At 32.3% G+C, this 11,784-nt stretch overlaps 1 protein-coding gene across 4 annotated transcripts; it reads left to right on the top strand.

Annotated features, from left to right (window-relative positions):
- LOC107164480 (glyoxylate reductase/hydroxypyruvate reductase-like) lies at nucleotides 1-11,163 on the top strand. 4 transcript variants are annotated; one of them, XM_089224566.1, is made up of 8 exons: nucleotides 1-404; nucleotides 2,469-2,587; nucleotides 3,310-3,449; nucleotides 7,995-8,184; nucleotides 9,737-9,903; nucleotides 10,063-10,227; nucleotides 10,551-10,672; nucleotides 10,942-11,163. In XM_089224566.1, exons 2-8 carry the CDS (start codon nucleotides 2,514-2,516, stop codon nucleotides 10,996-10,998), a joined length of 915 nt encoding a protein of 304 aa, XP_089080692.1. In that variant the 5' UTR covers nucleotides 1-404; nucleotides 2,469-2,513; the 3' UTR covers nucleotides 10,999-11,163. The 4 variants fall into 4 exon arrangements, with proteins under 4 accessions (XP_089080692.1, XP_089080694.1, XP_015367806.1 ...); XM_015512320.2 differs by having other exon boundaries at nucleotides 4-404; nucleotides 10,551-10,676; XM_089224568.1 differs by lacking the exon at nucleotides 3,310-3,449 and having other exon boundaries at nucleotides 2-404; nucleotides 10,551-10,676.
- Nucleotides 11,164-11,784: the final 621 nt, after the last annotated feature.

Below are 11,784 nucleotides of genomic sequence, written 5' to 3'. Positions count from 1 at the left end.
TCTGGTAGTGGATAGTGCGTGCATACTTCATAGTATATCTATATATACAGTGTACATTTTTTAATTTTTTGTTAAACGTCAGTGGTCGCCAATAGCACGTGAACACCGTTATATAATAGTGATTTAAATTTAAATCATAATCATTTCGTGTGTGTTAGGTACCCGTATCACATTATCACTGTATCTGATGCATAGACGCGTATAAACTGATCGGGTGTGTTGTTTTTTACGCGTTTAAAAATTAAAACCATTGAGAGTAGGCCGAAGTTTTTTGTGTTTCTTAACAAGCCATAATTATTATTCAATCATTTTTATTGACAGTGCGGTAACCCAACAACACGAGTAGCAACCGACACGTCACGGCTAACGGCCATATACGAGTATACCATTTTTCTATAGATAAGGTAAACATAATAGCTATTAAGTTACTCATTGTTTAACACTTAACTTTTTCGAACTGAAATTCAGTTCAGTGACTGGAATATTAGTACGGAAAACTTAGTGTTTATCAGTTATCTTAGCCCTTAAGTTAATACCGTTAATATAAAATATGTAACTAAACCCTACAAAAGTTTTAGGTAATTGTGATTACTTGAATCCGTACCAAACAAGAATTAAGTTTTGTGCCTTAAAAACTAGTTGCTCGTAGTAGTCCGAGCCTTGGATTTGAAAGTATCGTAATTTTTAAAAAAGATAACATTACAAAACGCTTGAGTGGAGTTCAGGTTTAAAAATGTTATAGTTATTAGTACTAGTACACAAGTACGATGTGTCTACCTACAAAGAAATTGGTATGTTTCGGATTAATTTTCAAATTTAGATTACAGTTGATACCTACATTGTTGTAACTTATGAGTTATAAGTTATAATATTTCAAATAATAGTTGCGATTTGAAGAAGAAAATTCCAATAGGGTTTGATTTTATGAAATATTAAAAAATTGTTATCAGTTTGTTAACAGTTAAATCTTATCAATTTAACTGAATATTATCGATATCATCACGTCTTACACAATCATGAGTTACTTACCTACGCCATAATTTAAAAACTAACATTCGAAAACCTAATTATTTTTTTACAAAATATTGACAAAGTGCATGACGCATGTATTGCCTTATTATCATTATTTTCTTTAAGTCATAGAGATTATGCATACAAATTGAACTTAAGTTGAACATGGCTGAAATTATTTCAATTAAGTATACAAGGTTATTGCATATAATATACCTAGGGTTGCCATACGTTCCGGAAAACGGGGACTGTCACCGGTTTTCGACTTTATGTCCCGGTGTCCCGAAAAATGTTTTCGGGGTGCCTATATTATGTCCCGGTTTTAGGAAAAAATGTTTAGTGTTTAATTTTGACAATTTTTTTCATAGAATAATTGAAATCGAGAGTCAAAATGTTATTGTTAGAGATAACAAATAATTGATAAATCCTTAAGCTAAATATAAAATAATATCGGGAATATTCGAGGACAACTAACGAGTCGTGTGCACTGACTATTGCTCCTTATTAAATAGTCAAGAGCAGGCAGCTTAAAAACAATTATATTTTTTTGTCGTATATAAATTGGAAATACATTTATTCGACAGAGTCTTAACAAATGTTCCATACCTAGTAATAATTCATAAGTTTCACCATTTAGATTATAATTTATAATAATAAAAACCAATAATTTCCCTATGCTGTACCTACATATAAAAACAGATAATATACAGGTGTTTCTGAATTTTGTAAGGTAATTAGTATACGGATACTCACTGTGATGCCATAATAAAGATTTTTGAAATTTTTTTTGTAGCTTCAAAATCTAGGTTTTTAAAGTTATTTTTAGGATATTATTTTGGATGTAGAAATAAACACTCTTAAACCTTATTTTTTGTAAAATCCGTAAAATCGTTTTAAACGCTAGAGTAGGCAGTAGCCCAACTTAAAAAAGTCGCATGATGCATCGATTTGTATAAGAACAGTACAAGATAACCAGTGGTGATAATTATTTGTTGTCATTGAACATACATATACATAAAATTAATTATTACATTGTTTTACAAAGTCAACTAATAAAAAAAAGATGAAATAATTACAAAATTAGCGCTAACAGAGTTTTAAATGACCTAATAAAGTATTTCAAACCAATCCGCACTAAATATTTATATTAAATTTGTACTAGGAACCCCTCATACGAATAGCATGTAGATTTTCTTCAAAACACAAATGTGAGTGTAAATTAAAATTACTCACTATGCTCAAAATCTAAAATTTTATATACTTGTCATGTATATAGCGGTTTTGTTTTACATATAAAAAATAATAAATTATTCCATATAGGTAGTCTAGGTAGAAATAGTGTTGTTTCTATATTTATTGTATTACAATATAATTTTACCCTGAGTTTTCCATTCCTAATCATTATTTCTTATTTTTTGTCCCATGTATTTACGTAAATATTATTATGGTTTTTACAGAGGCAAATTGTTTGGAGTATAAAATCACGTGTTTAGTGCACAACGATGTCATCTAAACCAATGGTGTTGTTAGTACGTGATGATTTTCCAAAAAAAGCCATTGATTTATTACGTACAAGGTATATAGATTAATTTTTAATTTTAATTTTTGTGATGAAGGTGACTTTATTATGGTGATTATTTTTCATAATATTTATAAATAGTCAACATGTACAATGTTTTTATGTTTGATCTTTTAAGTGAAACAATTATATATTATAAGTTTATTGGATTTTTATATGTAGAAATAGTTAGTTTACATACAAGTACATGAAACGTTAATTTATTGGTGGAATAAATTTAAATATGGGAATTAGAACGCTTAAATTTGGTAATAGTACATTGTGATAAATGTATGGAAAGTGAGCATTGTTTATTTTATCGTTCATACCGAATATAATTTGAAATAGCTAGTGTATTTTGTCGTGATTTGAAAATTATAGAATTATATTGTTTGATCTCTATTTCATCAATGAAATATTCGTTTTGTACATTGCACTGTAGTCGTCATGAAACGTCATGGGTCAATTACCAAAATCTAACAATGCGTCTAATGGTTCCATCATTTGTACTATAAAAAATGAATAATATCGAATATTTCAAAAGTTAATATTTATGTTTTGGAAACAAGTATGTTCAAATTGTCATCCTTAATATTGAGGATACAATTTTTATGGCCGATCCTGGCGTTGTATATGTTTTAATTTGTTTAATACACAAATACTCGCGATTGCGTAAAACACAGATAAATCAAAAAAATTTTAAGATCTTAAACAAGCATTGTAATAGAAACTAATTACAGGTGTGACGTGAAGTTGCTAAAACGCAGCAAAAAAGATGGATTAATAACCACGCAAGATATTGTTGATTCCGTTCCCGGCATGTTTTCAATTTTCTGTTATTCTGGGATCCCAATAAACGAACAGATCCTAAAAGCAGCAGGTTAGTGTTGGTTGATGATATTATGATGTTATAAAGTTTCTATATTAAATCAAATATATCATGGGTAAATACGAAAAAAATATTAAAAACGTTTTTGGAAAAAAATCAAATTTTTTTTATTAAGATAAGATAAAACTGTCTAGGAAGAAGCTAAAGTACATTATAAGCGTTTTCATAACCGTCTGTCCACCAACAGTAATCCACTAATCCGCGATCTCGAAGTCCCGACCATTCCTGGCAATCCTCCTAGGCGTCTAAAACGCAATCGGTGTCGTGACCTTCTCACCCTCCCCCCATCCAAATTAAAAAAATAAATAAATAATAGCAAAAAATATATAATAAATACCCATGTTGAGTGTCATTGACGGATGGCTTCTCACAACCCGTGTATTCATGTAAATATATGCTTAGGTTAGTATTTTATATTAATGTTAACTGTATAATAATATGTATGTATCTCTCATCTCATGTACTCATTGTGCCTCATAGGTACAGATTGTATATTCTAAATAAAGAAAAAAAAAGATAAGATAACATGTTCCTTATAAACCAAGGTGCGTTTGTAGCACTTTATTTTGAAAAATTTAAATTTTACTGATGTGAGTGGTTGCGCATTTCCCCCAGACCGGACACGCATAAGTGAGTAGTGGGCGTAGAATTTGTTTAAATATTAGAAGAGAGAATTTTTTCTGTATTGGAGATTTTTTATTGAAAATAGGGTATAACATAGAAAGGCGCTGATATGTCTGTTGAAGTTTGGATGAGATATGGGGCTGCCATGTTAGCCGTTTATCCAATGTCAAGCCGAGGTACTTTACTGACGAGTTCCAAGGTATATTTACATTGTTAAATGTTAATTGTGTAGAGGGGTGGTAAGGACGAAGACTGAAAATTACATCTGTGCTTTTTGACGCATATTTTTGGATACGATATTTATTACACCAATAAGATATTGTATTAAGATGTAATTGCAGATTTGTGGTAATTGCTTCAATGTTTCGTGATTCGGTGAATATTGTAGTATTGTCTGCAAAAAGGGCAATATTCGTATGAGGTGACTGGGGGATATCAATGATATCATATCATATACGTTGATGTTAAATAGAATGGGACCAAGCTTAGAGCCCTGAGGTGCTCCAGCAGATATAGGCATAAGGTCAGAGGTGTTATCATTTATTTTAACAGCGAACTGCCTGTTAAGTAGAAATGAATTTATAATATTGAATAAGTAAGATGGAGTGTTCATGGATTTAAGTTTAACAGTAGGCCCTCGTGCCAGACTTTATCGAATGCTTTTGAAATATCTATAAATACAGCTCTAGTATGACAATGTTTTTCAAATGCAGTATTAATGTGTTCAGTTATTCTAAGTAATTATTGAACCGTAGTAGAATGATATGATCTAAACCCGAATTGGAATTTAGGTATAAAATCTATGACATTTAAATATAAAAGAATCTAGTGTGAATGACTTTTTCAAACAATTTTGAAATTGAAGATAAGAGGCTGATTGGCCTATAGCTGTTAGGATTGGATTTGTCCTTCCTTGGTTTGTTTATTAATATTATGATTGTGACTTTCCATTTGGATGGAAAGTAATCAAGACGCAATAAAGAGTTAAATAGTGTGGTCATAAACACTAATCCTTTCAGTGGTAATTTTTTTAGATTAAGGTTTGTAATTTAGTCGTGACCCAGTGATTTTTCGTTCGGAACATTTTTAATAATTTGTTTGATTTCATTTGGCGTTACGTAATTTATGGAGTCTTGGACTTCATAATTTGGAAGTTTTAAGATGTGTTTTACTCTTAGGTCAATGCTTGGAATACATAATATATGGTTGGGACTGTTGGGAGAAAAGGTATTGTACAGCATGTTTGAAAAAACATCACATTTTCCTTGATCGGATATGACAAGTTTTGGATCAGTGCGGAGAGGGGGAATGGTTTAATAGCCTTTTTGTTGCTTTCCACAAATTTGATTCACCCGGTCGCATGTTTGTCAAGTAACTATTGTATGAGGATACACGGTAATTTTGTAAAGCTGCTTGTACTTCTTTGGTGAGTAGTTTTAGTATTTTTTTTATCTGTGGGGTTCCTATGGTATTGCCAGGTGCATCTGGCTAAATGTTTACGACGAAAAAGTGAAGATGTGCAGTGTTGTAAGTTGCCAGGACTGTGTATAATTTGATATTCGGGATTAGAACAGGATTAAGTGGCTTCTGTTATGACGTCCGTCAGATGATCGGCTGTTTGTTCTGCTATTTAAGTGGTAGGTATACTTGTTGGTATTTTCATATGAGATTGTACATGGTTAGAGTCTTAGAGAATCTATTCCAGTTTGGTTTACCTTTAATTAATGAGTTTTTGTACGGCGGAAAAGTGAGGGTGAGTTAATCGTAAACAGATATGTGATCTGAGTCGAGTACAAATGTACAATGAGAGGTTTATGCACGCATACAAATTACAAATGGGACAGATTTAATTATTAAAATGTCTAATATATCGGGCAAACGGTTTATTTCTGTTGGGAAGTAATTAGGTGTATTTTGAGCTGATATTGAAAAAAGTGTGTTTGCTATGAATGCTTGTAATTTAGAGCTATTTGGATTTGTAACACGGCATCCCCAGTTAATGTGTTTAGAATTTAAATCACCAGCAATTATAACTGACTCATGACTTTTTTATAATCTGCGATAAGCATTTGGCGACTAGGAGGTTGATACGCATACTGACGAACGTTATATGCTTATTATTTATGCTAATGGAAACTGCTACGGCTTCTAGGAGGTACGTTAGGACGAGTGTAGGCAATTGTTGTTGTTTGATTTTGTTCCGTACTAGAATAGCCACTCCGCCCATGGCACGAGATTGTGTAATACGATCAGCGCGATAAATTTTGTAGCCTGGAAATTTAATTTTATCTGTATGCGACAAATGCGTTTCAGTAATGCATGCGATATGAATGTTGTGATGATTAAGAAAAGCTAGTAATGTATTTCTTTTATTTTTAAGACCGTTAGCATTCCCGTTTAATAATAAGGTATTATGGAACTCCATTAGTGTTTAAGTTTAAGCTGTTAGTGCCGGATCACACTATGCGTTTTGTCGGTTGCCGATAAAATGTATCCCGATTAACCGCAAGCGAGAAGACCGACCACACTACGCGTTTTATCGGTTGCCGATTTTAATTAAACTTTAAAAAAATTATAATTTATATTAAAAAACCGCAACCGATGATCCGCATGTGTGGTCGGCTCAATATTAACTAAAGTGTTTTGGGGTATTTTCCGAAACGCATCGGCAAAGTCAACCGCAACATGTTGCGGCCGGTTCCTGACGATTTTAAATCAGTTCGCCGAATCGGTCAGTCTGGTCCTGATAATACGGTTTAATGTTAATTATGGATGTCGCAGTCGTTTACCGATCGGTTGCGTTTTATCGGCAACCGACAAAACGCATAGTGTGATCCGGCACTTAATGATGACTGTCAGGTTTTGTATTATTTTCTGCATTAATTGGGTAACAAATGTGTTAATTAGTGGTAAAAGAGTTTTCATTAAGTCGTTATCGTTATCTGTGGAATTGGCTGATTTGCCTTTATAATTATTGTTATTACTATTACTATTACACTCGGAGTTGTATGTGTAATGCATATTAGTGTTATCTTTGTTTGAATTATATTTTGAGTATTTTCGTTAGGTATTGCGATAGTGTGATTTTTGGGATGGGACAGATTTGTACTAGTTCTTTTTAGTTCTTGATATTTCTTTGTAAAAAGTACACCTTCTATAATTAGCTGGGTGATCACTATCACAGTTAACACATTTTTTTTTTAGGGGGAGCTTCTGTTGGTTTCTTTCATTGATTGTAGTGATGATCACCCGCACATTTGACACACCTTGATGGTAGATGGCAAAACTTTTTGGTGTGGGAAAATCTTTGACAATTAGTACATTGTGAGATGTTCTTGGAGGCTTTACGTGATTCTACTATTATTATACAACGTAGAAGTCTATTTAAAGAATATATTTCAATAGATAATTTTGATAATAAAACTGTTACGATTGGGATTTGCGATTTGAACTGGTTTTGAAGGCATGAGACTGAATCGACTTAAAATTTAAGTTCTACAAGCTTCAGATATATTTACAGGTAGATTTCTAATTACTACCGAAAGCTATTTATTTTCAGGAAGTTGGTATATGTGGCATTCAATTTCGATATCTTCGAAAAGTTTAGTTGCGATTCTATATTCAACAATCGAGTTTAAATTAATTTTTAGAGCAGATTTTGTATTTACAATGGAGAAATGTCCAACTGTTATATTTTCTAAAGAACAACGAAAGTTTTCGTAATCGGGAATATTATAAACTATAAACATATATAGGTGGAATTTTAGGTCTGGCCTGAGGTTGCTGAGTATTGTCGTTTTCTGTAATATTGTTTATTTCACCGGTGTCTTGAAGAGTTATTTGTTTATGTAATATAACATAAACATTATCAATAATTAATATTAAACATATTTTGTTACCTATATAATATAGGACCTAGTCTTAAAGTGGTTAGTACCATGTCAGTGGGATTCGATCACGTTGACTTGACGTCCATGAAAAAATATGGTGTACGTTTAGGAAATACGCCAGGCATTCTGACAGAAACGGTAGCTGAAATCGCTGTGGGTCTCATCATAGCCACCACCAGAAGGTTTTTCGAAGCGAACCGTGAAGTTAAAACGTAAGTGATCTAATCGTGTTTTTAAAATTACTATGAAGACCTGCGTTACGACCAGGGGTCCCGCAAAGAGGGGTTGGGTCAGAAGGACCCACGGTACGGCTGCCCGGACTTTCGAGAAACCAAATATATGATGTAGGGGCCTGATTACAACTAGTTGGTTTAATGGTGTACGGTGTACTCATATATACTTATCGTAATGTTCTAGTTGTATCTATACCAACGAGTCCGAATAGTAAAATTGAGTACACCTGCTTTTCATGCACATTTTTATCAAACATTTTTTTTTGAAGAATAATGTTTATTTAGCCTTTCATAGAGCTAGTATAAATCAGTGGTCGGCAACCTTTTTAAACTCCCGGGCCACATTCATAAATTAAAAAAAAGTTCGAGGGCTAGACAAAAATAAAAAATTTATTTTCCAAATTATTTATTAAGAAAAAAAATAACTGCTTAAATAAGCTTTAAAATAATATTAAAATAAAATCACAGTTTTTAATATTATAATTTTAATATAAAAGTATGGAAACTACAACTGCTTAATAGGCTTAATGTAATTTTTGTTGTTGGATATTGTTTATTTATTATTTTTTCGATTTCCACATCAAAATTTCTTATGCTGGCTCTAAATACATGGTGGAGATGGTTAAGCGTGAACGGTTTGGGTTTTTAATTTTTTTCATATGAGAAAAGGCCTGTTCACACACGTAAGTGTAACCAAACATACTGAAGTATTTTGCAGCTATATTTTTAATTTTTGAAAATGATGCAGGAAGTTGAGCAAATAAAAGTAAAGCGATGCTTTGAATGAGTCTTTTAAGATATCTTGTGGCTGCAAATCTATTATTTCCAGTTGAAGCTCAACGGGTATATCTTCAACATCAACATTAAACGGATTGGCGAGCAGTTGAAAATACTGTGAATGTCGTTTGAAATCTTGAAATCGATTATTAAATTCTTGTTGGAAAATGTGTTAATTCACTTTTTTCAATGTGAGACCGTAATATTTTCAATTTTATTTCAAAAGATGATTTAATATGAAGCCACATATCAGGAATATGTTGATTTTTACCTGTTGATTTTTATTTTTTTTTGATATGATATTCAATTAAATTTTGTTGTTGTAGAATTTAAAGAGGGCCGTATTCAATAGACTCGCGGGCCGCCGGTTGCCGACCACTGGTAATATAAATAATAGTTGTACAATTTAACATAATTTTCGTTTAAAAATAATAATAATAAGAGAACATTAAACACTATTGTATGTTTATATGTTCAAGCAATATTTATAATAGATAATACTTAAAAAAAAAAAAAAGAATAGTAATTATAATGTGCCTGATGTGGCATAGTGGTTGGCCGCAGTCACTACATGTTTCGACTTTCTGAGGTCAAACATTAGCACAAATTTTTTAAATACCTACCCTTGCTTTATGCCAGATAGTAAATCAAACTAATAACACGCGCGATAAGAGACATTTGGGACTGCTAATAGATAAAAGATCTGTTAAAATCTGTTGTATATTTTTTTACATGTACCTATATTATATTATAGTGGCGGATGGCAAGAATGGGTTCCCGGATGGATGTGTGGTAGAAGCATAAAAGGGTCGGTCGTGGGCATCTTAGGTTGCGGCAACATCGGCACATCGATCGCCGAGAAATTGATTAATTTCAAATTGTCTCAACTTTTGTACACCAGTAGAAATGAAAAACCGGCTGGTAAGTATTTACGGATCTACAATGTATATGGATATTCGACAATGATCTGTGTACGTAAAATTCATAATTTGTAATCGGGGGCTTAAAAAATATATGTAAACATAGTAAATTCGTTAAATTCAAAGCCATGATTAATATTATGAAGTGTATTTTCGGCAGTCAAAGCCCTCGGTGGACAATTGGTCTCGGTGGACGAATTGATGGAGCGTAGTGATTTCGTCGTTGTCGCCTCGGCCTTAAATGAGGATACGAAATTCATTGTCAACAGAGAACGGATCGCCACCATGAAGTCCAATGCCATATTGGTGAACATAGGTCGTGGAGGTTAGTTTAAGTTATCAGTGACGTATTTAGAAGGGGGTTTGGTGGTTCAGCTCTCCCCTCCACGAAATATGTGGTTGGTGCGGGTGTAATTAATTAAAATTTAAAAAGGAATGTTGAAATTTAAATTTTTTATGTACCCTTTATTAAATGTAGATTAATTTTTCTCTTTGATTATTTTTGATATAATATATCATAATATCACTTTCTAATAGAATTGGTAATTACAGTCATTACAGTAACCTATTTGATGACGAGGCACACTCGAAACCTTAAAATTTATTTATAGCAATGATTTATATTTTATTTGTTTTTGAATTTCGCAGAGTTGGTTGATCAAGACGCTCTGGTCGAAGCGCTCAGGGAGAAGAGAATTCGAGGTGCTGGACTGGACGTGATGACTCCCGAACCACTGCCATTGAATCATCCACTAGTGGGCCTTGATAATGTTTGTATGTGCACTAACAATTATGGAATTTTTTTTTTTTAAATAAGTTGTAGATTATTTCGGTAATTTTTATAGTTCTCCACAAGTATTGAATTATAATAAATCTTTATCGGTTTTTATTTAAAAATAATATCTTCTTTTAGGATAAGCTTTTAGTATCTATTAAAATTTTTTTCTCATTGCCGCTGAAGTTGATTGATCAATACACGTGCTTATTAACATAGAGGTTTCAGTGTTCTACTTCAATAATATTTTCACGTTATTTGCAGTGCTCCTTCCACACATCGGCACCTCCACCTTTGAGACGGAGGAAGAGATGGCTGTGATGACCAGCCAGAACATATTAGCTGTGTTAGACGGCTGTTCTATGCCGCATGAAGTGTTTTTTTAAAACCAAAGCCATTATCTGCAGTTCCAAGTGCAAAACATAATAACAATTGTATATTTTAAAATTACAAAATAAAAATAAAAATTATATGTCGTGAAATCAACTACCAGGAGAGTGTCATGGTGTGAACAATAATTGTGGATAATAGTTACTATCACTCTATCTACTTATTCACCTTAGATCAGGGGTCACCAACTAATTTCTATGGGGGTCCGTTTTGAAACTTACCAAACTTTACGCGGTCCAAACAGTTTCAATGACTTTTACACACGTTAATAAATAGGTATTTATAATTTATAAATTTGTGATTATACTTATTTATTTATTCAGATTGTATTATACACACGTTAATAAATAGGTAGGTATATACATTTTTTAAATTTGTATTTATATTTATTTGTTTATTCAAATTGGCTTAGATCATATTATACACTGGATAGAGCTATGATTTAAAATCTTGAAGCGTAGCAGTTCGGGCCTGAAGTAATTTACTGCGCATGCGCAAAACTGTTTTATGACAAGAGATTACTGATGAATACACAAAAAACATAAGATATAACAATATATAAATATATTATATTATATATATATTATAAGATACAGTGAAACCTCTAAATACCGGACACTCTCGGTCGCTTAAATGTCATCCGCTATTAAGAGGGGAAATACAGTGAGTACACATTTCACCGTTCTCAAAATTCCGTCCATTATTTGGAAGTGTCCG

This window comes from Diuraphis noxia, unplaced genomic scaffold (assembly GCF_037042655.1).
Source record: "Diuraphis noxia isolate RWA-SAM2 unplaced genomic scaffold, SU_Dnox_SAM2 contig0003, whole genome shotgun sequence".
Lineage (NCBI taxonomy): Eukaryota > Metazoa > Arthropoda > Insecta > Hemiptera > Aphididae > Diuraphis > Diuraphis noxia.
The sequence above is the reverse complement of the archived record's forward strand: the minus strand, read 5'-3'. Positions and strand labels throughout refer to the sequence as shown.